At 45.6% G+C, this 25,429-nt stretch overlaps 1 protein-coding gene and 1 long non-coding RNA gene across 7 annotated transcripts; one reads left to right on the forward strand and one right to left on the reverse strand.

Annotated features, from left to right (window-relative positions):
* The first annotated feature begins 1,852 nt into the window (after positions 1 to 1,852).
* Positions 1,853 to 12,878, forward strand: LOC143693552 (uncharacterized). 2 transcript variants are annotated; one of them, XR_013181337.1, is made up of 4 exons: positions 1,853 to 2,249; positions 2,336 to 2,460; positions 5,667 to 5,859; positions 12,241 to 12,878. It is a non-coding gene; the product is annotated as an uncharacterized LOC143693552 (long non-coding RNA). The 2 variants fall into 2 exon arrangements; XR_013181338.1 differs by lacking the exon at positions 5,667 to 5,859 and having other exon boundaries at positions 1,861 to 2,249.
* Positions 12,879 to 13,322: 444 nt separating this feature from the next.
* Positions 13,323 to 24,293, reverse strand: DDO (D-aspartate oxidase). Of its 5 annotated transcripts, XM_054629411.2 has the most exons (6): positions 24,080 to 24,218; positions 21,610 to 21,716; positions 19,569 to 19,774; positions 19,277 to 19,385; positions 18,295 to 18,471; positions 13,323 to 15,246 (listed from the first exon to the last, which is right to left on the reverse strand). In XM_054629411.2, the coding sequence occupies exons 3-6, from the start codon at positions 19,738 to 19,740 to the stop codon at positions 14,679 to 14,681; spliced, it is 1,026 nt and encodes a 341-aa protein (XP_054485386.1). In that variant the 5' UTR covers positions 19,741 to 19,774; positions 21,610 to 21,716; positions 24,080 to 24,218; the 3' UTR covers positions 13,323 to 14,678. The 5 variants fall into 5 exon arrangements, with proteins under 5 accessions (XP_054485386.1, XP_077031316.1, XP_054485385.1 ...); XM_077175201.1 differs by lacking the exons at positions 19,569 to 19,774; positions 21,610 to 21,716 and adding an exon at positions 18,954 to 19,018 and having other exon boundaries at positions 24,080 to 24,293; XM_054629410.2 differs by lacking the exon at positions 21,610 to 21,716 and having other exon boundaries at positions 24,080 to 24,214.
* Positions 24,294 to 25,429: the final 1,136 nt, after the last annotated feature.

The following is a 25,429-nucleotide window of genomic DNA, read 5'->3' on the forward strand; positions in this document are numbered from 1 at the left end:
CTGTGCATCACTTTGCTCCTCTGTGAAATGGCAACATTCAACATGGAGGACAAAAGTAACGTTGCTGTTCAGGGAAGAGAGATTTTAGACCTACCTCAGGAACATTAAATGAAGTGGTATTATTTCACAAAATTCTTAGCACAAATGTTATTTTAAGCTATCAGCACCTAGTCAATAAATAAGGGTATGTGAAGGTCCTATTAAAATATAAGTTTGTGTGTGTATGGTTATGGAGGAAGTCTTGAAGGCAGGTTGACTCCAGAAGCATAAAGTGCAGAAATATATTTTAAAACTCTCTCTTGAAGTTTAATCCTTGAGAAATCAAACCTTTCCTAAAAGCTTTAACAATGCATACTCAGATAAAAGAGGTCTACCTGAGCAGAATAGAAACTGCAAGGTCTTTCTTGGTTTTAGCATCAGAGTTTCATTTGTTGTTCTTCTCTTCGTGTAGTTTCAGCAAAAATCTCAAATACTTGAATCCAGCCACTCTTCCTGTCATCACTGAGCTGTAAGTGCTGACCTTGTACGAAATATTCCCTTCCTTAGAAAGCTGATAAGCCCAAGTTTGTGGGTATTCTAGGAGGGGTCCTGATAAAGAACAGTTCACTAATTTAACTCAGTGTTTTCATTTTCCTTTTCTGTTTTAACAAACAGTTTTATTTCTCGTGCTTCCTCCCCACTCCCTGCAATTTCTTATGAATGTGAGTCTGCCTGTTAAAAACACAACAGAGGGTTTCTAAAGATAGAGAACAAAAGAACAATGGTGGAGAATGATCTCAGGAAATCTCAGGGACAATGAGAAATCTTATCAGGGTTAGCATGAGAATCAGTGAGAATTAAGAAAGTCCCTTAAACAGTCTCACTTCTTCATTTAACAAGTGTATTATAAATCCCCCAGGAATTGGCTGCAAAGATATGTGTATGAGCAAAGCCTGTTGAGAAATAGAGCAAATTAGAATTTTAGCATAATGCATGAAACTCCAGTCCAGCTGGAGATGGGCCTTTCTGAGGTGATTGCTGGGAAATACAGCTTCTGCAAAGTTTCATATCTTTCGCAAAACATGCTCTCTCTCTGAGTCAGGCAGCAAATAACCTCCCCTGCTTGCTCTCCCAAAGCAAGATGGATGGTGTTAGAGGGACATTCATCAAGCTGCATCCAGCTGAGCACAAACTGCCGCCATGAAACGCAAGGAGTAACTGGAACAGCGACTCTGAATGTGAGCGTGCAATTTCTGCTGAGAACAGGGAGCTTCGTGCCCTGATAACCAAAATCAGACATTGGTCTTGCAGTATCTACTTTTTATGTAGGTACCACAGAGCTACAGCTCCCTCAGTTTCTCCTGGCAAAGTCTTTAAACTGTTAAAATTTCTCTCTCATTTACAAATTTCTCTGTAGTAAGAGCTAAACCTCTAGAAGGAAAAAGTTTAACACAAATGAAATTTCATTGCTTCAGTGCTATCTTTGCTGCTTGCAAATTACCTCTTGCCTGGGATGTTGTTGGTAGTGAAATCTCTCCTTTGCAGCAGTTATTTAATGTTTCTCTCTCTTATGGCCATTTTCAGTTCAAACACCTTGCCTACCCCATTCATCTTCTGCCTCCATCCACTGTCAGGGCTTTTGTTTATCTTCTGGTTAGTTAAAATGTCTGCCCCAATCCCTGCACAAAATTAAACCCCAGGCAGGAAAAATGCCACTAGGAGCCCCTTAGATTCTCCAAGGGCTGTTAATACAAGTCAAACCTTCCTCCTATAAAATGAGTAAATGAATAAAAACACTCTTTTTGACTCTGGGCTCTGGACTTGATATGAGCCCCTTGCCAAAATCTACAGGACAGAGCAAAGGAAGGGTTTTTCCCTCTCCTTCCTCCTACACTCCTGACTAATGCTTCAAAAATCAGTGACGTTGTTCCGTGCACTTGAAAACAGAGATGTTCTGTGTAGAAACTTCCACAAGCACCATGTGTCCTTCCCACAGAAGATGTGTGTGCCTCAGATCCTGAGTCTGTAGCAGTCAGAGCTTTGGTCCTGGCCCAGTTTATTGCCTTGTGCATTTATGTGCGAAAGCTCTGCCATAGCCCTGAGGAACATGGAATTAAAAGTCTGTAGTTCCCTGGGTGGCTTCTCAGTGATGGCTTTTGTGCAAGCCTGGTTTCAGCTCTGTTCCTTGAAATTGCAGCTAGAAATCCTGGAAGAATTTCTTTATGCACCAAGTGACAGACTTCTGCGGAGCCTGCACACAGCTCTGCCAGGTAGGTACAGCCCTTACTCCTTCCCATGCCTTAAATCCCACTGAAAACTATGAAATAATCTCTTTGTCTTATCTTTTAAATGCTAGCAACAGCGAAGTAAATTGGCTGTATTGGTCTATTACCCACTTACTGCTGCTGAGAAATACGTGTCTGAACAGCTGTCAAGGCAAAGCTGTGTGAATCATTAAAACGCCTTCTCAGCTCGCCACTGGTAAGTTTGAGGATAACAACTAAAAAATAGATGTTCATGCAGTCTCCCATTAGCTCTCATCAAGCTTGTGGGCCGTTTAGGCAGCTTAACACAAGATTGATCTTGCTGCTCAGCAGCACAGCACGAGGCACAGGCAGAAGCTGTCTTTCCCTCCAGCTACAGAGGGAATCGAACAGCACAGCCTTGCTGCGTGCTCCAAATGTGATGGAAGAGATGGTTGATAATTATTGGCCTGGAGAGGGGATTATAGCTCAAGGTTTACCTGTGAGTCACACCCTTGTGTGGTTGCACTCATACATACCTGTACCTGTGCACACACATTCGCTGCAGGAAGGAGAAGAAGAATAGGAATGAGATGTCCCTTTGGGAGGGGATGCTCTGCAGCTCTCTGCTACTCCTGGGCCTCAACTTTATTTATTTAACCCTAATCCTTGGGGTATCTACAAAATACAACTGTTGTCTCCAGAAGCTGTGTTTCAGTCCTGGATAGGAATAACAGTGCTTGTGCAGCCTGCCTTTTATTAAATTGTCCAGTCATTCTGAACAAGCAAAATTCTGCCTGCTTTTTAAAATAAGGGCTGGAAATTTTATTGAAGAGATATTAGTAAAAAAATCGAAAATGTATTGCCATTATAAAATAAAGACATTCCAGTTTACAGGAATTAAGTAGTGATAGCTCACATGCAGTTCATATACTGTTGCACAAAGATTTTTGTGATATCAGTTCATCATCTGTATTTCCCCTGTATCTGTATTGTAATCCTAGGCAGATGTCCAGCTTTGCTTAGAAATTACCCTGCATTTCTATTAAAAATCCTATTTTCTGTATGTTTTAAAGATTATCTTAGTGTTATTCTGGCTTCAGCTCTCTGCCTTTTTTTTGATGCAATAAATTTGACTTATATTTTTACACTTCTAAGCTCAAGGATGAATATCTTTCATTAAAAAGTGTAATTTGGCATAGGGATTAATCTACAATTGTCAGAGTTTGACAAAACACCACAGCTGGAGTAGTAATGATGGCTCTAAGAAGTTATATAATCCATTTTATTAGATGTTTTTAATGGGCTTATATAGAACAGTACAAATGCCAAAGTATTTATATAGGGGATGGCAAAAGAACTGGAACAATGGAGCAGATGTCACTGAGAGAAACCTTCCTTCATCTGCAAGCACTCAGGGAAAAGGGGTGTCCAAGAGGGCATGAGGTGCAAGCCAAAGCACTGGGGCTGACAGGGAGAAGAACAGTAGCAAAATGTTACAGTAGAAGATTCACAAACAAATTAAGACCCATAATTAATGTACTATTTACTTTTTCCATGGTCTGTCTTTTAATGTTGTTTGATACACAGGCATGTGTCCATACAATTTATGCATCATTAAAGGTGATAGGAAACAATAAAAGCTGGGAGTGGCTGGCAGCATCTTTGAGACCTGATGGATGAAAAGAAGCTTTCCTAGGATAGGAGGCTTTCCAAAATGTTCAGGACCAGTATGCATGCCAATTTAATAATATGCATCCACCTATAATAAAGGTCTCATCCACCTGGATGGTGTCTGGAAAGTATCTCATTTTGTCAGGACATTTTTAAATTCAGTCTTTATCTGTAACAAAAAGGTTGTTTTTCTGAGCTATTACCATGTGGTCAGCCAGTCCTCTCCTCCATCTGGTTGCATTTCGAAGTCTTAGATACAATCCTAACAAGGAGGAGAGAAATGGTCTGCCCTCAGCAGAAAAGATCCCACAGCTCCCCTGCAGCTGAGCAGCCTGTCTAGGAGCAGACGGTGAGGATAAAACTCAGTGTTCTTCCCACAGGCTCTTTTCCAAGCAGTTTGCCCTCAATGTCATGTGGAGCAGCATCAATGATGCAGAGACACTGCTATTGATCCAAAGTGGAATAACCTCCTCAGCCAAGAGTTTGTATGTAGGTTAGGTGCTACCACAGGGCTCATCCTTCCAGCATGTGCCTCCTTGCAGCGTGTCTGCCTCCCTCCTCAGCTCTGGATGTGGGAAGCAAAGGCCAGTCGGAGATTTCAAAGATGAACTGGGAAGGACAGAGTGGCTTTGTGACAATGCAGGCACCTCTACTGGCATTGCTTCCAGTGAGGAACACTCAGCAGGGCTAATGCTTGTGGCTGTGCCCTAGCTCCTGGCCTGCTCACGGGCTCCTTGTTAGGAGGAGATCCCTTTGCCAGAATGAATCGAATTTCCTCAGGAACAAGGTCATTTTTCTGTACTCTATCAGCAGATAAAGTACATGTTTCTGAAGGCATAAAGGCTTTTTTGCAGGGCTCACTTTGTGCCTCCTACTCTCCTGTCGGCAAGGCTGGAGGCAGATCCACGAGCTACAGAGGAAATGCTGCTCTGCTATCTCCCCATGGTCCAGGCAGCACAGAGTGGGGAGGAGTGTCTCACAGGACACTTACCTTCCCTGCAAGGCAAAAGTGATGCTGTAGCTTCTCCTGAGCTGTAGCTGGGTCAGTGCCAGAAGCCAGGCAAGCAAAAGAACCTCCTAGCTGGAGCCCAGGACACCAAGACCTGCAGGGGGACACCCCAATACTGGAACATGCAGAGCAGCAACTAGAAGAGACAAATTTTCCCCTTAACTTCTCACTTCTCCCTCAGACTTAACGCGAAGCAAAGAAGATGATCACTGATAAATAGTGGCAGGAGCCTTTAGGAATCCAGGGTTTTTTACTCAATCTTTGTGCTGAAGTGCTCAGCCTTACACTGCAAAGACAAACAGCAACAAGATTGCTCTCAGCAACCCAGACAAGAACATTTTAGTGCATAATTATGGATGAGATGCAAAAGGACAAAAAAGAGGGAAAACAGCTGTTCGCATAGAGTTTATTGCCGTTCACTTAAGAGGCCCATTAAATGCCAGAAAAAGCTATTTATCCTTCTGTTTGAGGCAATTATCCTGCTGCAAATCTCTGTGTCAATTCGTCCTGTGATTATTCCTGGAGTGCTGACACTGTGCAGATACACTCATCACACAGAAAAAAGGTGCCCACCCAGGATTATGGAGGGATTTTCAGAAGCAGGGTAGCCAGTGTTTCTCAGGGGCTTTACCTCTGTAGAGAATTGGGTTATTTCTTGAAGTCTTTCCCTGGAGTTCAGCTGCCTCTTCTTTATTTCAAAAATACCCTTTGAGCATTGTTTATTGGAAGCACATATTAAAGTGGGATTGCTCTTCTTGTAGTCACAGCAACATGGGATGTGAGAAGCCCAAATCCAGTTCTTCAAATGCTCAAAGGAGACCAGCTGCCCCACCGACCAAGAAATCATTTGACTCACCAGGCTGCAAGGTCTGTGCAGAGGAGAGGCTTCATCTCCTTGAAGCCCAACAATGTTCTTGTTGGGAGGAAAGGAGGGAAGCAAGTGTGAGTGCATTGGTGAGTGCATTGCCCTCCCCCCTTCTCCTCTGGCCTGCTCAGGCCTTTCCACAAGAGATTGGTGGTGAAGCATCTCTTGATCATACTGGGAACTCTTGGAAAGCTAAGGTGGGGGGTGGTACTGACCGTACCAGGAACTCCTGCTGCCTTATCAAGGTGGGAAATGACAGCAGGAATAATCAGTCACCCCTGACAGCCCTGGAATGTTCCTTATCTGAAAAGTAGCTCAAGTGGAACAGTACCATCCTCACTGGAATTTCATAAATTCCAGTAATAATCCAGATTGCAGCCAGGATGAAAATATATCAATGGCTTAAGCCAACTATCTCATGGCCCTAAAGCCAGTGGTCCTAAAACAGACTCTTTGAGCTCTTCTGGACTGCAGTGGGCTGCATCAGTATTTCCCTCTGTGTGGGACACCTGTCAGAGTGCCCAAACCCTCAAGTTTGTGAAATTCAGAGAAGTGTCACCTGGCAACAGAACCTGGACTGATATCACAATACTTGAGCCTCAACACTCCACCTCACCCCCGTTAAGAAATGCCAAAAAGGCATTAGATATGAGTGTTTCACTGATTCTCAAGGGAAATGTTTTAGTACATATACCTTTGTACATACACGTTACATATCTGTTCCTGTGTGTGTATTACCTTTGTATGTTTGCATCTGGGGGGGTGTATTCACTTGGACACCCTCTAGCAAATATAGTATGCATGTTATTATCTTGAATCCTTAACTGCTATTACTATTTGTAGTTGATCCTTGTTTAATCTAACATTTAAGTGCTTCTAGATCCTTTAGACTAGCAATTGACCCTGTGTGAGTCTGAGATAGGATCCAGCCATGTGTGGGCACCTCTCTGAGAAGCAGTCTAGCAAGCAAGGGAGTTCACTCTGCATCTCATGAATCTCACCAGAGAGTCTTCCCTAACCTTTCCTTCCTTACCCCTTTTTTACATCCTTGGCCTCCATATAAATCACTCTAAATTGATTCTAATTGGTTATCCTTTATATGTATTATCCATGCAGTATTAGAGTAAGCCTTTAATACTGCATGGGGAATACATATAAAGGATATATATGTATTATATATCAGGCTTTGCCTGACTTTTGCATTTGTATTAAAGTTTGTTTTCACTGATATATTTGATGGTGATCCTTTAAGCAATCTAAACCACTCATTTGTGCAACAGAGGAGCTCCCTCTATGGTTCTACTGTGTTCCCTGAGGGAAGGGTTGTTTTTCAGAACCTTGTTTTAGCCAAAATGCTGACTGAAGGCTCACACACAGGTGCTTCTGAAACACTGACAGCTGGCTCAGTTGCTTAATTGTCTGATAACACAGAAAATAAACAAACCTCCCCTCCTCTGTTTGGCTTGCAAATTGAAGGAAAGGCTAATGTCAGGCTTAGATATCCACTGGTTGACTGGGACTTTAAAGAAGTTGAATCAAAAAGCAGATGTGACAATGATGGGAGCACAGCACATGATGCTCATGGTACATGCCTCTTACTGTGTGAGAAGTATAGTGGCCTTATGGTGGGTAGTGGACATTAACAGGAGCAGAGGAAAGTGATGTGGGGCAGTGCTCCCCTAGTGCTGGCTGCTGTCAGTGGTGTAAGACAGGCTGAAAGGATGAAAGGAAAACACAGGAAAAATATTCCCTTGAAAGTACTTTTACTTTTGGAAATACCATTTGTATGAATTTGCTCACTTTCAAAAAATTTCTTCCCCCCTTCTTTTCTCACCAGCACCTCCCTTTCTTAGTAAGCCTGGGTTTTGACTCATGTCTGCTTCTCCTTCTCCAAAATATGTAATTTTTACTTCTTCATTGAGAAAAATAGACATGAGGGGGAAATTGCCAGAAAGAAACCAGTCTATTTCAGATCTTGAAGCAGTAATTTCTAATACCTGAGCACCCAGAATGGTGTCTGGGCTCACCAGGAGCCTGGTCAGGAGCCAGTGGGCGCATGGACCAGGATGCAGCCCCAGAGGGACTGCCCCACACAATGTCCAACCCAGGCATTACTTGAGGGGCTGGGGGACCCCAAGAACCCATAACATGAGGAACTGAGTACACTTGGCTATCCAAGACAATGGTTTTCTCTCCAGCCTTCTGGTGGGGGAAAAACTCTGGGACATGCTGCTATAGCAGCAGCTTTACCTAGGATTAGTATATTAGTATTATGATTATTTGGTTGGGGTTTGTTTGTTTGTTTGTTTTTTGGTTTTTTTGGTTGTTTTTTGTTGTGTTTTTTTCCTTGGGGTTTTTTATTAACAACCACTTCTGGTATGCTGCTACCTTCACATTTATTGTACTTCTATTAAATGTTCTCCATAAATCCATAAAGGATCCACGATCCTTTTTCAAAGCTCTGTTGAAGCACCCAAATCCCTCAAGCCCTGTAGGTATGAAGGAGCCCGACAGGCACCCAGATTTCCACTGAATTAAGCATCACTGCATTTGCTCTTTGAGATGGTGCGAGTTTTTTTTCAGCAACTGCTTGATCCAATATCTCCCTCTGGTGGAAAGTAGGGAATAGAGCAGGATAGGCTAGAGCAGCGGACAATGTAACAATAGTCACTTGATTGCTGTGAAAACAACAAAAATCTCGGTCCACGCCATGATGTTATCTCTAATTGCTACATTTATTCCTAATGAATTTGAAGTTTAGCTCAAATAGTCCTTGACTGGAAGAGAATGGTAATGAATGGTGAATGCCAATTTTCCTGTATTTTTCCAGAAATTTGTTTTAAACAGAAGCAAAAGCCTCTATCAAGAAATATGACTTTATGGCATTGTTTCTGTGAGGAAAATCAACAAAATTCCCTGTTGCAGAAAACTATCATTTTGTGCTCAAGCTCTAAAATACATCACACATCCCATCTGCTGTCTGTAATCGCAAGGATTGATAAAAATATCTCAAAATATAATCGTTCTTTTTCTATACCACAATTACACCTTTGAAGTTCCATGTGAGTGTGCCAGATTGGTTGCCATCTGCCAGGGGTGCCTCTTCAGTGTAGATCAGAAAATGTGGATAAGAAGGAAATCCTCAAGCACAGTTTGGATAGCTTATGTCCAGACACGTATGGGCTTAAGGAACAGCACAGGGATAAAAAGCTTTGCCCAGGTGACAGCAAAGTCTTTCTTTCAGGACACCTTTCATCAGCACGAGGAAGTCAGGGAGGTTTAATGAACCTTCCACTGTCAATCCTCTCCCACGTGTGAGTGTTTCTCTGACACTTGTTCTGTGATTCCAGATGAACTCTACAGAGCTGATGCGGCAGCACAGACAGATTTAAGATCAAAACAGAGTTTTGAAAATTCCTCAGCTGCTGGCTCAGCTTCAGCTGGAGCTGGAGAGGCAACAGAGGCCACAGCTTTGCTTCAGCTCCTGGCACGAGTCTTGGGTGAGGAGCAAAAACTCAGGGATGGCTGATGAGATATTGCTGGAGACCAACACCTGGGGCTGGGCAGCTGAAGCCAGCCAGGACTCATCTCAACAAACTTCAACTGCCTGAAAGCAGTCAGTGTCAGTGAGCTGGCCTGAAGGCTCTGAAATAGTGTGACTCCCCTTTGTGGGCAGGTGCACAGCTGGCACAGGGCAGCATCACTATGGATCTAGGCTATATTTTAGATTATTTAAATTTTCCATGCCCAGGGAAGCATAACAGAAGGATGTTCAGTTATTTCCAAAATATTAGGGCATATTCTTGGCAAATTGAAAGATTTTGGAACAAAAACATGAGGTTTCTGAATAGAATGCCCAATCCTTTTGTGGCATGACTTTAACCAGGGAGAAAAACCTCTGTGAGAAGGAGTAAGATTTTAAAAAGAATTTCAAGCTGGAAACTGGAGAAGTGAGGAGGAAGAGAGGAGCAGAGAATCATGATGACATTCGTTTAAAGGTGCCATTTTGACCTCTTTATGATCACAAGTCAGAAATATCAGACATATTCCAGAAGGAAGATAATTACTGGGTCATTGTAATAGCATGATAAAAATTACATAGGAAAGAACCAAAATACATCCCCTCCAAATTAAGAAAAGGACATGAACTCTGTCAAATTAAAAGCAGGAACAGAAAGGAATACTAAAAAAATATTTTGAGACAAAAAGCCTCCTCTATCCCAGCAGGAGCAGGAAGCCTGCTGGAGGGTTCTGCAGGTGACCAGGGTGTGCAGTCAGCAGATGATCAAGGTGGCAAAGGGTTTGAGAGGAAACACATCCTAACACAACAGCTAAACAGATTACTTGTGTCTGTGTTCAGCACAGAAAAGCTTAGTGAAATTCCCATGGCAGAACCATTTGTTAAAGGGATAATGCAGGGAAGCTGCCTCAGATTGAAGGGTCATTAGATGAGGCTTTAGAACAAATAAATGCAAGGGATAGTAGCAAATTCATGAAAAGCAGATGTTACTTGCTTGTGGGTTTTAAAGGAATGCTAATGGAAATTATTGCACTATAAGAGCCAGTGTATAAGCTTTTACTTAAAACAGCCAAAGAAAAAGGATGGCAATTGATACTGTTTTCTTTTAAGTGCTGAAAGGGATCTAGAGAAATGCAAGCCATTAAATCTGACACCTGTGGCAGGCAAACAGCAAAAGCCATAGTAACAGAATAGTTGCAAGGAGAGATAGAGACTAAGAGGGGAGAATTGGCAGAGCTTTGCAGTGAGAGCCTATGAAGCTGTGCTCCACCACCCTCTGACAGCTTCAGAGGAAACTGTGAAGCTGCAGATGAGAGCAACCCGCTTGCTATGATCTGCTCAGCTGCTGGAAAGCCTTTTACAACATCTGTCACCAAGGTCCCATTAAGAAGCTAATCTGGCACAGGGTAAGAGGGGAGATCCTCTCATGAGTCAGCAACTGCATACAGGATAGAGAGACAAGGTAAGGATAAATCATCCATTCTTCACAGTGGAGAGAAGCTGCCAATTGCATCCTAGAGGGATCGTGGTAGGGCCAGTGTTCATCCACAGACCCATCAGTCAGGCAAATGACTGATCTGCTGGTGGTACCAGTTTGTTCAAGGCAGTAAAATGCAAACTGCCTAAAGGAGTTGCAAAAACGATCTCATGAGTTTGCACAAAGTAACGGCAGGTGAAAATCAGTATAGCTAACAGCAGAGAAAAACACCTGGCTGAGCTGGGAGGAAGACTGCCTCACTACCCAGCCACAGCCATGCCTGTGAAACACCTAGTACTACTCAGGCCAGGTATCTGGTTGCCACTTAAATGCTTATTAATTACTAGAAAGCATTTTTATATATTATGAATGGAAGAAGGGTCATAGAGTTATGGAATGGTTTGGGTTGGAAGGGATATTAAAGATCATCTAGTTCCACCCCTTGGCATGGGCAGGTGCACCTTCTATTAGACCGGGTTGCTTAAAGCCCCATTTAATTTGGCCTTGGATGCTTCCAGGTATAAGACACCCACATCTCTAAACAACCTGTACCAGGGCCTCACCACCCTCACAGTGAAGAATTTTTTGCTAATCTGAATCCACTCTTTTTCATTTTAAAGCCATTTCTGTTACTACATGCCCTTCCAAAAAGTCTCTTTCCAACTCTCTTGTAAGCCCCCTTTAGGTACTGGGAGGTGCTGTAAGGTCTCTCCAGAGCTGTCTCCTCTCCAGACTGAACAACCCCAGCTCTCTCAGTCTATGTACACAGGAGATATTCTCCAGCCCTTTGATCATCTTCATTATCTTCTCTGGACTCCCTCCAGCAGGTGCATATTCTTCTATGTTGGGGTCCCCAGAGCTGGATGCAGCACTTGAGGTGGGGTCTCACAAGAGCAGAGCAGAGGGGCAGAATCACCCTCCTCAACCTGCTGGTCACTCTGCTTCAATGTAGACAAGGATACAGTTGGCTTCCTGGGCTGCAAGGACACATTGCCAGGTCATGCTGAGCTTCTCCTCAACCAACACCTCCAGGTCCTTCTCTTCAGGGCTGCTCTCAGTCCATTCTCCACCCATCCTGTATTTGTGTTTGGGATTGCCCCAGTCCAGATGCAGGACCTAATACTTGGCCTTGTTGAACATGACAAGGTTTGTACAGTCCCACCTCTCAAACCTGCCAAGGTCCCTCTGGATGACATCCCTTCCCTCCAGTGTGTCCACTGCACCACACAGCCTGGTGTCATTGGCAAACTGCTGAGGGTGCACTCAGTCCTACTGTCTGTGACACTGACAAAGATTTTTAACAGCACCAGCCCCAGTACTGACCCCTGAGAAATATCTTCACTTGGGACACCAGCCCCTCCTCGTTGACAAGAACAGGATCCAGCATAGCACCTCACCTTGTTGGCTGCTCTATCACTTGGAGAAGGAACCTTCTGGATTGCCTATGCTTTACTGTGCTGTCTTCTCCAACAGGTATGTCCCCATGAGGATCAGGGCTTGTGAAAGTGAGGCAATTACGTATTACATAAACCAAGATTCTTCAACGTGGGGAAGAAGAGTCTGAGATAGAGTATGGTGGAGCTCTATAAACTCAAATGGGTCATTACCTCTCATAACATGCAAGAAAGGGGTATCAGATGATGTTTTTATGTTCAAGACAAAAATGAAGGCAACAAGCACTGCTCCTGGACAAAGAAGTTTCTCCCTTTAAAGAACCTGTTTTCACAGGATGTTGGGGAGTATAGAAGCACCATAAATGGTTTTAGAAGCAAGGCAACAACTGTGTGGAAGATAAATCATCTGAAGCACTAAGCTACCCCTCAGAGGAGGAAGACCCTAGACCAGAAGTGGCTGTCCTCCATGCTGGCCACAAGCAGAGCTAGGACACCAGATGGATAAGCTTTGCAGCCAAACCTGTTTTGACACTGTATCAACCAGACAATTTTTACAAGTAGATTAGAAGAAACCCCAACACCCTGCAGAGAAGAAGAGACAAGAACAGCTTTGCTTTCTTATGGGACTATGAACACCCTATTAGCGTTAGTAGCATTTCTTGCTCCAGGATAACTTACACTGTTTGCTATTTTAAAACTTTAAATAAAGATTAAGAGTCCATTTTTATATTCTTTTTTCCAAGTATTTTTATGTTCTGTGTTAGCTGAGGACAAAGCTGCAGTTTGACAAGCCCTGCACCAACACTGCTGCCAAAAGCAGCAGCTCTGCCCTCTCATACCACTGGAAAGGACAAATGGGGGGGGGGGACAAAGGGGGGAGTGCAAAATTAGCTTTCAGAGCTGAGAAAATGAGGATTCTCTTTTTCATTCTTCTTCTGCCCTGCTGAAGGCAGGGCTGGCTTAGGCTCGTCCCAGGCACTTATTGACCCATAATTTAATTTGGTGATGTTTCTTCTGACAGCTGTCCCTTGCAAATGATAACTGTCCCCATCCCCCCTGAGAACAGCAGGAGTTGGTAGCTGAACGTGGCCTTTCTTGGCCCTGTCAGGCCATCCCAAATGAAAGAAAATCCCTTGCTTATGAAAGAAAACACTACAGAAGTGACCTTTGCTCCACTATTAGAACTTTATTTTTCAGTTAATTTTAATCACTGGAATTATTGAAGGACTTTGAATGGTTTTGTAATTCTGTGGACAAAAAAGCTAGACAAAAATGGATGGTAACACTCTCAAGTGAGCCATTAAAGATGTAATGAGTCATTTAATCACTAAGAGTAAGACCTGTACTTTGATGGTAAGATCCAGTTTTGGGGAGTAATTATCTTCAGACACATCAGAGGGTTTAAATTGCTGAGGAGAGTGTAAAGCCCAACAGAGCCTCTGCCATGGAGTGAGCAGAGGACTCGGCTTTCTTACAGCAGAGGAACTTGCTCATGTCCAGTTACAGACAAATTTTTCCTTAGAGTGTTTATCTAGTCTTAAATGGCTCTTCTGTAAAACTGATGGTGGTGTTAGAATCCTTGTTGGTTTGTCTCAAATTTATTCCTATCAGCTGTTGCAAGGAAAGCAGTCAGTGTTCTTGTGAAGTAGAAAAGGGATGCTGCATTCCCCAGCCCACTCTGAAAAATCCTCTTCAGTAGAACAAAGGCCATATCAATGTTGCTGTGTGGGGGAGGAGGGGAGGGCCTGGGGGGAAATCATTGGTGTCTAAGAGCAAAATCTGAGGGCCTTGAAGGGAAAAAACAGATTTGCAAACTAGCATGAGAAAAGACACACAAAACTGTAGCTCATGTGGGGCAATATTAGCAGAAACATTAAGTTCCCTGAGGTGCAATATGAGCAAATGCAGTAATGGGTATTACAGACCTGCTCTTAAAATCACACTTGCCTGATCACTGTGTGTGACAGTGACCTAACACTGCTTTCTATAAGAGCTGACCTGCAGCACTGTAATGCAGCACTGTAATGCAGCACTGTAATGCAACACTGCATGGGGTTTTCTATTCTTTTTAAATCCTATAGACAATGATAAAATTTATTAGCAAGGTGGCAGAAACAAGGGCAATTCTAGATTAGATTTGGTACAAGAGGAGACAACCTATTTTTACTGAATCTGAGCCTACTGCATCTGAGACCCTTTAGATGCAGGTGCAGAAATGCTTAATGGATGTTATTTGAATTATACTGCAGCAATCTGTTATGTGAAGAGTATTTATGTATCTTGTCCTCTTCACATGAGACTAAGACAAATTCCCAGGGCAGATGGAGGAGATGATCAGCTGGGCTAATACATGGATCAACATGTCATGCCTTTCCAAGGTGGTTACAGATACCACTGAGTATCTGCATTGGAACAAGATGTTGACTTAGTTCCCTTCTATACAGTAATGGACCTGAAGTCCAAGCTGCTGCTAGGAGATGCAGCACTAGCTGTAAATGGAAAAGGAGCCTCTGGGATTCAAAGCTTGGCTCTCGACGAGGAGCCTTGCAGAGCAGAAATGCACTCTTCCACCAGGTGAGCAGCTTCTTTGGCTGTGCCCCTGTGCACTGAAAAGCCACCTGCCCCATGCCCATAGTTGTGAACCACTGGGAGCTTAATTCCTCCTTGGCTCAAAACCTCTCTCTGCACTCTCACACACTGCCTGGATGGCCTCAGGCCCACCCTCACCTCGATATCCTGAGCTCCCTGCAGTGAGGGCTCAAGGGAGCAGCATCTGTCAAAGATGTCTCTAGTAGTGCCAGCATCAGGAGAGAGACTCCAGCTCCCTTTTTCCCTAGTTCCCCCCAGGGTCACCCTGTGTATTCCTGGGTAGATGTAAGTTAAGCCATCTCCATCCCGGATGAACTGTGTCACCCAAGGAGCGCGAACCTTGAGTACTTGTCCCCTGACAGGGAAGAGCTGCTTGTCCCCCACCAGCTGGTGGGCTCCCATGCCTGTGCAGTTGACAACGATGTCATATTCTCTGTGCAGCTCCCACAAGTCTGCCACTTTCCTGGTGTACATCTGGGTGCCAGTTGCTTTCAACCTGCAAAAAGACTCCAAAAGTGAGGCAGAAAAGAAACCCATATGTAATTATGATGAACATTAAGTAAATGAGATAGATTGCCTTTGCCTTTACATACTGATCAAAACCAGACAATAGATAGAACAAAAAGCAAAGAAAATGCCATGGGGGTTCTGTGATTTATCTGATTTGATCAGAGGTATCTAGCCTGGTGGGGCTGGAAAAAGTACAGCAAGTTGAGCAATTTTAGAGAAGGGTCTGGCATCAGACCCTAGGCAAATAGTCAGGTCTTCGTGGTCTGATTCATTTCTGTAACAGTATCAATATTTAACAGCCCAAGCAAGCTGGGAAACAACAGATTTACCAACTTGCTCATGCTAGTGGCAGAGCTATTCTCCTACACCCCTTTTAGTGTGCCTGTTATATGCTGCCTCATTCATTCCCAACTCACCTCCTGAGCTACAAAGCCATCTAATGCCATGTGCCAAGCCCTAATATCCACACTAAGGCTGGGCAGAGGTGGCACAGGACCCTCAGGTGCCCATAATCTTCTGGAGCAGCAGCCAGCAGTCCCCCAGGACAGCTCAGAGCACTATACATACATGTCTGTTCTTCAGTGAAGTCACCTCTTCTTGTGATTAATTTTTGAGTTCAATTTCAAGCCAAATCCTCCCCTGAATTCGCCTGAATTTTAAAGCCGCCCTTCCCTGTGGAAAATCACTGGTATGAATTGGAGTCCCTGGATGCTGTCAGCTGGATCCCATTGCAGGGGGTTTTTGCTGGGGGTTTTAGCAAAAGCAAGTCAGGAGACAGGTCTGTGATGCACTAAGTGGAAAATCCCATCCTCTGCAACCTTCTAGCAGCTGGCAAAGTCATCAACTCTACTATGAAGGCAGTGGTTTCCCACAAAGCAGTGAGTGAGCCAAGAATCCAGGGCATAGTTGATGATCTGGAGCCTGATGTAGCAGGACACTGAAGCTGTCTGTGAAGAACAGAGGGGAGATCTCATGCAGCAGCTGTGGCTGGGCAGCTTGCAGGACAAGCTCCTAAGAGTTGTAACTGGGACTCTGTCACCACGCCATAAAAAATACACCAATGAAAAAACCTCCTGAAAACTCCTGAATTCGGGCAAGTGAGCAGGAAAAAATTCCTGAAGTCTATTTTTGGCCAAGCAAGGTAGGCACAACAAAAATTTTCCTTGTGGATTGCCAGGAGAATGGTCACTAGGGGTTTGAGAATTAGCTACATGTTTAATATTCTCTCACTTCTCATCACCAGGGAGAAGAGAAAAAAAAAAGAACTTAATCATCTCATTAGACTACATCCTTTGAGAAATGACTACAGCAGGAATAAGGAGGGAGCAGAAATCACATGGCAGATACCAAATGGGTTGTACAACTTAGCTATCCTGCAGCAGAAATTTGCTTCAGTTAGGCAATGAAACATGACAGATCATGTGCACAGACCTCACATGGCACTGGTGCCACAGGAGAACTCCCAGCCTGTTTGGCTGCTACAACAAGAAATGCTTTTTCACATTTTGCAGTGTGATGAAAGGCATCCAAGTAACCAGCTGAGCTGGCAATTTGTACCTTGGTGTCAGTACACATCTCTTTACTTAACCCCAAATCAGCTTGCAGCCTGTCTCTTTCTCTCAAGCGGATACAGCCATTTGCTCACTTTAGAGGTCCTTATTTGGATTAAATACTTACCTCAGTATGTCCCAGGATGTCAAAGCCCTTTTAGATCTGCATCCCGTCTCTCCTATGGTTCTCCAAAATTGAGGTATTGGGGGAAAACTTAAAAATTTGGAAATCAGCAGATTTTCTAACTTTGATGTCAATCCAGGCATGAACTCTGAAGCTACAACTCCTCAGAGTGAGTGCATCACCCATCTTATGCCGGCAAACTTTTTCAAGAAATTTGTTACAAGATGATGATATTTGACACTTTGGGGTTTTTTTGGTCTAAATGGATTAAGAAATTACTCCAATTGTTGAACAAATTTGAGAAGAATTGGTTCAGCTACTTCATAAGAGCAAAATCTTCACAATAAGACACCTTCCTAGACGTGTTTATTCTCACAGGCACTGGAGGTATCTTCAAAAACAGAGGGACACTAGAGGGACACTATTTGGGAAGTTTGGCAAATGTGGAGTGGCCAAATGTTTTCTCAGGACATGGCAGGCTCCTGATGTACCTTCAAGGTCTGGCTGGCCAAGCATGGCCCCTGTGGCTATCTTGGCCCTATGCCCAGGGTCACTCACACTCCAAGCCCCACTGTACAGACACACTGGGAGAAAGTGGACATTGCATAAATAGGGCCTTCCACATTTCAGAAAAGTTCTGTATTTATTTCCTGTGCTTCTCCCCAAGCAAGAGCTTGTTGCATGTTCCGCAATGAGAAACAGCCTTTTCCCAGTTTTGTTCAAATCTAAGGCTCTCAAGGAAACCCTGTCTTGTCTCCAGTCCCTCTGCCAGGGTGTCCCCCTGCATGCCCAGGGTTCAGCAAACCCTACTGTAGTAAACCCCATAGATTTAGGAAAAGCACCATGGAGAATATGAACGATAGGAATGCTGAAACAGCAAAAGAAAATTCCTGTTTCCCTGTCCTCTGCCCTTAACCTATCTCTGTAACCCTATAAGGCAATGTCATGTTAACCCCTTGCCATTGGTCAAGCTTGGATCCTTTCCAACCCTATAAAAGAAGCATACTGTACCCCATTAGGAGAAAGAAGAAGAGCAGAGACCCTTCACGGACCTCCCCAAATAAAGCCATCTCCGTGGAACAGCCTGTGCCTTCTCCTTCTTCTCTCTCTCTGTCTGCTGCAGCCTCAAGCCCCGGGCACCACTACCTAGCAAGCAAAGCTGAAATCCTGAGAGCTTGCAATCACTATAGAGCTGATAATCACCATGCTTGCTAGATGATAATCACCATGCTTGTAGCCCCGTGGCGCTGGCATGAGCGAGCTAGCCTCGGGCACCCGGTCCCTACTCAGGGACTGAGCTCCTGAGCCCTATTGCTCTGCTTTATAATAAGGCCAAATCAGAGAGGCTTTAGTACCCTACCTTTTCTCCAGCCACAGCAGGTAAGGTGGGCAGTCACATTTCAGGGTTGTAAAGGCCTGACCAAATCGGTGCTGCGGGAACTTCTGGAGTTCTGCTTCGGACATTGGTCGAAATCCCAGCACAATATCTGACCAGAAAGGTAACTCTTCCTTGGGAGGGCTTTTAAAGATCTGCCAACTAAAAAGACAGAGAAAAATCTGGAAAACTTCACTGCTATTGCTCTGCCATGTTATGTGTCATGGCAATCTTAGAACAAGCCCAGGAGCTCAGAACCTCTTTCCCCCCATCAGTGCCACTCGGCAAGGCTAACAGCAACGGGGAAAAATTGCTGCCTGCTCCTGCAATACCTTCTGTCTGAGCAAACAGGCAGAAGGTCAGCACAGCTGAGTGTGAGGGTGGCACACCAGGGTAAATAAACTGCAGAGAGCCCTTCCAGTGATGGTGTACGTACAGAATGCCCTCATACAATGTCCCCACCACAACTGCAGACACCTGGCTGGACCTGGTGGGGCCACTTGCACACCTGTTCACCATTCCTTGGGTATCCATAAAGCTACAGAGTGCTCAGTCTCAATACTCCTAAGAGGCAAATTTCTCAGTACATAATAGGCAGCATAAAACACCCCCAACACACACACACCCCAGCAGAATCCCTGTACCTATTTGCTGAAGCTGGAGGATCCTGCAGTCCCATTCCTATGGAGATGATCCCTGCTGCAAACAGCTAGTAGGTAACAGTGTGAAAAACATTGGTTATTAAAAGATATTTGGTGCTGGTCAGAATTGAGTGGGTTTTCTGTGCACACCTGTTCCTGAATTTTGCCTAAAAATACATCGTATGTGAGCAGCTACAATGCAGTTTCTTGGGAATATAGACATAAAAGCTATTCCTTAAAGGGAATACCCCTGAATCTAGCAAAAAAAAACCTGCTCCAGAACACAGCATAAATGTACCAAAGGCTGCCCCAGGGGCTGTTCTTACCCAGAGACCAGGTGAATGCCAGCCTCTGATGCCTCGGCCGAGTTGCTGATGGCAAAAAGGTAAGTGAAGGTCTCTTGGAACCACTGCTTCTGCCTGTGGATCGGTGTGTCTGCGTGTGAACAAAACCAAACGTGCAGAGAGGAATAATGCAAAGAAGAGAAGCATTCAAATGAGTATCAAGGATATGGGACAGAAAACACAGGTGAGGGCACCTTTTTTCTTGAGCCTCTATGCACCACTGCACACAGCTGCATGAGGTGCCATGGGCAGTGCTGCCCTGAATTAAACGAACCTGGGTAGATATGAGGGATGAGCATCCCAGCTGCCACATCACTCGTAGTGTTGGGGCTGAACTGATCTGAAAGGACTGCCACAGAGCAGCTGGGACAAGTCTCTGTGATGCACAGCGCTGTGGACAGGCCGATGACTCCTGCACCCACCACTGCAACCTTGGGTGAGGCCATCTCCAGGATGCAGAGAGAGGAGAGAGGTTCCTACCTGCATTTGGAAACAGCATATCACACATCACTATCATCCAGGGCTACGAAATACCCACATGAGATGTAACATAATCCCTCCCCAACAACTAATTCAACTAATTAACTGCTGCACACAACCAGGACTGTGGTTAGGTTTAAAAAATCAGCTTTTGATATGACAAAAAAGTTTTGAAAAGTCTTTAAGCAGCCACTACCTCATCCTCAGCAGATCTGCTCATGCACCACTAGGGCTTGGGCTGGTTTGGGGAAGGTTTCCTCAATAAAATCTGAGGGAGTGAGGCACTCATCGTTTTCTATTGTGTCAGGTGCAAAAGGCACAGAGCTCTGGAGAAATTGGCTTTTTTTAAGCTTGTTAGGCCAAAAGGTTACTTGAATATTGGGATCTCCAGCAGTGAGGGCTATCACTGCCTGGGCAGCAGAATCAAATCACACTGGAGGTCTCCAATCCATTCCTTGTCCTTGTACTGCCAGCATGACTCACTACCTTGGACAGATTTATGGGCATCCATGGCTGCCATGCTCTCTCAGCAGCACGTGGCAGTCCCCAGGTGCCAGCCAGTATTGCTGCTCCAAGGGCCTGTATTTTTGCCTCTCTCTGCATTACTTTATAACTTGCTTTATGTCCTGGGCTCCACTCCACTCCTCATCTGCTGATTGCTTCTCCAGGAAGTGCAGTGTCTCTATTTCCCCCTGTTTTCCCCCATCCTGGGCAAGTCTTGGAGCTGGCACCTGTCCTGAGGAGTGGCACACAGCTCTCAGTAGACAGTCACCTGGCTGCCCATCCCACTGAAGTGCCAGCCTGTGTTCCTGGCCACAGCCAGCTCAGGTCTCACACTGGTGAAGGCACCAAGCAGAACTGAACCATGCAGCTCCATGCACCCTGCAAACTCCCCAAAGCCAGGACTAAATGGGCCCAGGAGAGAGAGACTGGGCAACTTCAGAAGTGATAAATCCTTTAGCAGTTTTGAACAGGTTGAGTAGGGGTGCTCCTGCTGGGTCAGGCACCCCTTCAGTAGGTTACTGCCAAAATCTGACCAAGGCTGTCGGGGGAGGATCCCTTCTGTCTATGACTAATTTTTTCCTGGAATAGCTACAATATTCACTCTTGGAGAGGATGCTGAGTGAGACAGACCTTCAGTTGTGTGCCCTGATGGTTCTGGTTTCTCCTATGGGGCTTGCTTATCAGTGACTAGAAATCCAGCCTCACTAATTGCTCTCTGAGAACTTTTACTGGAAACCAGTGCCTGCATTTACAATGACAGGCTGATTTACCATCTTCCTATGGCTTTTGGCATCTTTGATGTAAATTTAGGCAAGACAGACAACATGGAATTATGATAGGTCAGGTTTATTTATGAGATCCTTGTTCATAACTGTTCACACAGCTTCTCACTTACCCCTGAGGTTTTACTACTTAAAATTTGATGTCTCTGCTATGTAAGAAGGGAAAGAGCAGCAGGAACTGTTGCCTGTCACTGCATTCCTTCTGCATCACAGCCAAGGGTTGTTACAACCCATCTCCTTCCTCTCTGGGCAACGCTTAAGTTTCTTTCTGTTAATTATCACATCTTCTTTTACAAGCTGACTACAGAAGTGCCTGCACAGCAGAGGAAGAGGACACAGTATGGGGGGGAAAATGGACCCTGGACCAGAACTGCTGGCCTGCATGGCTGACACCCAGAAACCCAGTCTGGAAAAATGCTGTGGGAAGGGAAGAGGGAAAGTAAGGAAGAATGTAAGCAACGAGAAATTGGGGGGCTGGGTAATAATTCTGTAATTACTGAGGAAAACTGGTTCTGAGAAAGGTATCTAAATACATCTTTGTGAACAAACCTTCTCACTCAGAACTGGCAGCTGTGGAAATGGCATGTGGCTCTCAGAGTGCCCAGTGAGCCTCCCAGCAGTCCATGGACAAGCATAGCCCTGCTTTTTCAGCCGCCCTGGAACATATGCAATGGGTACATTATCCACCTGCCAGAGATGTGCTTTCAGTTGTCCCTCACAACTCTCCTTTGCTGAAGCCCTTGGACCATGGTGGAGATAGAATTTCCTGACTGACCTCCCTGTCCCTGGGGAAGAAAGGGGAGCTGTGGCTAGGTGGAGATTCAGGTTTCACAAGTCTACCCAGTTCAGATGGGATTTTTGCAGATGAGCCAGTTTGGTATCAACTGATCCCTGTGCTGCAAAATCCAGTGAGGGCAGGAAGGGGTTGCTGACAGTGATGGAGCCTGTGAGAACAGCTCAGAAGACCATGACAAGCACCTGTTCAATGCACCACTTTTCCTGCACCTACTGCTGCAGTCCAGGAGCACAAGCCTTCATGCCAAAAACTAAATGGGTGCAAAGCAGAGGCTACACACAGCTTGTATGACTGAGAACAGCTCGGGCTTTGCAGAACTACTGATCCTGCTTTGAGTGCAAGGCCCACCTATGGCTCTGCCCTGGCGGCATGGCTTGCATCTTGCTGGGTGGAGGGCAGAGAAGGATAAACTATTTTTAGCTGATGTGGCAGCTCAGCTTAGTCCCAGCAGGGCTGACACTTCTCATCCCCTCAGACAGGCCTGAGTGTTTTGCAAAAATCAGCATTTTAAAAGCAGATCAGTTGCAGTAGCTCTTGGGGAGGGACGTGCATGGTGACAGGTATTGTTTAGCTCTCTGTCCCTTCATAGTGTACAAAGAACAGGACAGAAGCCAGAGAGAGTTACCTGGAGCTGTACTCCCCAGCAAGGACACCAGTTTGCCTGATGTGGGTTTCATGTCCCTGCCACCCTCCTGCTTCTCCCAGGCCAGAACAAATTCGTTTAAAAAATACCGAGATACTTTGTGACGTGACTTCACCTCCCAACTCCCATAGCTGAAGAGAATGTCAGCCTCATGTGACACAAGGGGGTCTTTATTCTTTCTTGCCTCAAATAGCTGTATGTCACCACTAAGACATAGTGGTGCCAGCTCTAACATCATTCTGGCAGGGGGTACCATGGCTGGTATGGATAAATACACTGATCCCCAGCACACACACACACACACACACACACACACAGGAATGTGCACATCCACTGCCAGCTGCAGCTGCAGCCCACGGTCACAGCAGGCTGGACGCTCTTAGCTGGTGTCGCAATCTGGCTGCCCTACCAAAATAAGCATATTTACACACCCAAATAAACAGTGGAAAAAGCCCAGCTGAACTGTTGACCAGAAAATTTAGAACAGGAAGTAAGTAAAGAAAACCAAAACCTGTTATATTTGAAGGGCTTAGTTTGTGTGGGGGTTTTTTTAACTGACTCTCATCATAAGTGCTGAAACACTGTTTTGAATTGTGTGAAGCCTCTGGTACTGGGGAGTAAAGGCTAAAGTTTTTCTGAGCTTCTGGAGAGGCTCCTCATTCACCAGGGCAGCTGTACCCACCGTCCCTGTCAGTGCATGCCATGGAATACTTTTTCCCTTCTTTTTTTTTGTTGATCGCTTTTGTTTTATCACTTCCTCAGTTTACAAGCACCCTTGGTGTTACTTCCCTTCACATGACCCCAGAGAGGGTTTTTTTTCTGGGCAAAGACTGATTCATTTTTGAGTGTTTGCTGTGGAGGAGCTCCTGATTTTGGCCTTTTGACTCTGGCCAGGTCCCCTTTCTGCTCTTTGGGCTGCCCTGTGAGATGTACATTTAGGAAGTGCTGCAGGAGAAAGGCGAGGATGATCTTTCCTCACCGAACAAAGAACTCTAAAGGCTCCTCGGGATCCCCTCATCCTTTCTGCACACACAGCACTGCTTCCAGAAAGCAGGACTCAAAGGTGATCACAGAGAGCCACTGTCATAGGGGACCCCGGAGGCCTCAGCTCCTCCTTCAGGCGGTTTGTTTGCAAGCATGGGACACATCTCCGAAGGGAGGGAAGGGATACCCCTCCATCAGCCACCTGCAAGAGCTGCCTTCACCAAGAGCACCTCCACACCGAGCGACGCTCTTGCTTTCCTCCCAAACGGGAGAGGAAATCAATCCTCTCTGCGATCCTCTCTCCGCAGAGCCGGCATGTCGCCGCTCAGGGCGGGGAGGAGGGGCACAGGGAGCAGCTGCGATCCCGGGCCTTCCCCCCCAGCTAAGCCCTGCGGTTCACCCCTCCCGCCTCGGTGTGTGGGCCGAGCCCTCCCTGCCCGGCTCCGGGAGATGGGATCTGCCCGCGGGAATTCCCCACGCAGCTACTGCGGGAGCTTCCCGGCCCTCGGCAGCAAAAGGGCTCCGGCATCCAGTATTTACTTCTTCACCTAGAAGTACGGTCTGGAAACAACCCAAGCGGGGAGAGCAGGCGATACCTGGTGAGGAGGAGGCCCCCGGTCCCTCCTGGAAGAGCCGGCGTCCCGGGCAGCGCGGGGGCCGCCGCACCCTGTCCCGGGGCGCTCCGGGGCCCGGCTCCCACCCCGCTGGATGAAGGAGCTGTTTGTGCCCAGGCCCAGGCTCGGGCCGCCTCCGGCGCTGGCAGCGCTCCCGGAGCGCCCGGCGGCCTCTGCCAGGGCCGGGCTCTCTGCCACCTGCCAGAACTTTCCCCCCTGATATTCCTTCTGGGGGTGGCGCAACGGGACCCGCTGTGCTGCAGGGAATACATTGTCCTTTTCCGTCCCTCACAGGCAGTCGTGTTCTGAGTGCTTTGGAGCTGCCTGAGGATTGCCACAGCGCTGGAGCAATGGCTTGAGCGGCGAGGTGGGGAACTCCAGGCACCACAGGTCGGTGCGGAACGAGCGGGCTCCTGCCAGACCGCAAATCCCCAATGAGCGCAGCCAGGCAGGGCTGTTTTCAGCACAAAAACACGAGTTTGTCAAAAACAAACCTCTCTGCAGGAGCTCTTGGATGAAATTGCATGCCGTACACCCCGGTTTATTGCCTCAGGGGCATTAGCCGTTGGCAGGATATTTTGGCTAATATTTGACAGCCTGAGCATTCGTCCCTGAACACTCTCAGCAGAACGATGTTTGCCGACCACTCCCTTCCAGCCCTGTCGAACAGCATTTGCAAAGGATCTTCCAAGCAGGTGCCTCTTCTCTGTTGCCATTTGAATTCAGACCAGCAGCTATCCAAAGAGTATCTGTACGAACAGCAACAGCGTGCGCCACACACGGTGGATTGTTCTTGCCTCCCAATCTAGCTGTGCTCTGAAAACTAAAGCCATGATACATTACACTTCACTGGTCTCTGAGATACATAATTTTTTAAAGGATTTTCCCTTCAACAGTGACAGGAATAAGGCATAATTCTCCCAAATTATAGTATGGCTTGATTTTTCTGAGTGTTCTGAAAATAGGGGATTAAGACAGGGAAGGCAGCAGAGGAACAGAGGTTTGCTTGTTTAGAAGTTAAATTTTTGGTGGGCCTGTTGTATAGTAAAATAAACACGGGTCTAAGTCATTTCAGGGTATCTACAATAGGTTTGGAAAGGATCCTTTCACATATGGAAATCTACAAATATAAACAGAGGTTGCAGTTCCAGCTAAGATAAAAACTGCCTGCTACTTCTCCTCCTGAAATTCTACTGCGTATTGCTTAGAACTTTGCCAAATTTGAATGATTTGGATCAAAACATTCTGTGACAGATGTTTGTGCAAGTCTGAATGTTTCAGGGAATTTTCAGTCTGCTTTTTCCTGAGAAAAAGGTGCAGGAAATTCAAGCT

This window comes from Agelaius phoeniceus, chromosome 3, assembly GCF_051311805.1.
Source record: "Agelaius phoeniceus isolate bAgePho1 chromosome 3, bAgePho1.hap1, whole genome shotgun sequence".
Taxonomy (NCBI): Eukaryota; Metazoa; Chordata; class Aves; order Passeriformes; family Icteridae; genus Agelaius; species Agelaius phoeniceus.

Excerpts from the sequence above, each read along its gene's own strand:
- DDO (XM_054629411.2), bottom strand. The coding sequence starts at position 19,740 with ATGGCCTCACCCAAGGTTGCAGTGGTGGGTGCAGGAGTCATCGGCCTG. Across the intron at positions 19,386-19,568 it reads CATCCCTCATATCTACCCAG|ACACACCGATCCACAGGCAG; the intron begins GTTCGTTTAATT and ends GTTCACACGCAG. Across the intron at positions 18,472-19,276 it reads GGCATTCACCTGGTCTCTGG|TTGGCAGATCTTTAAAAGCC; the intron begins GTAAGAACAGCC and ends CTGTCTTTTTAG.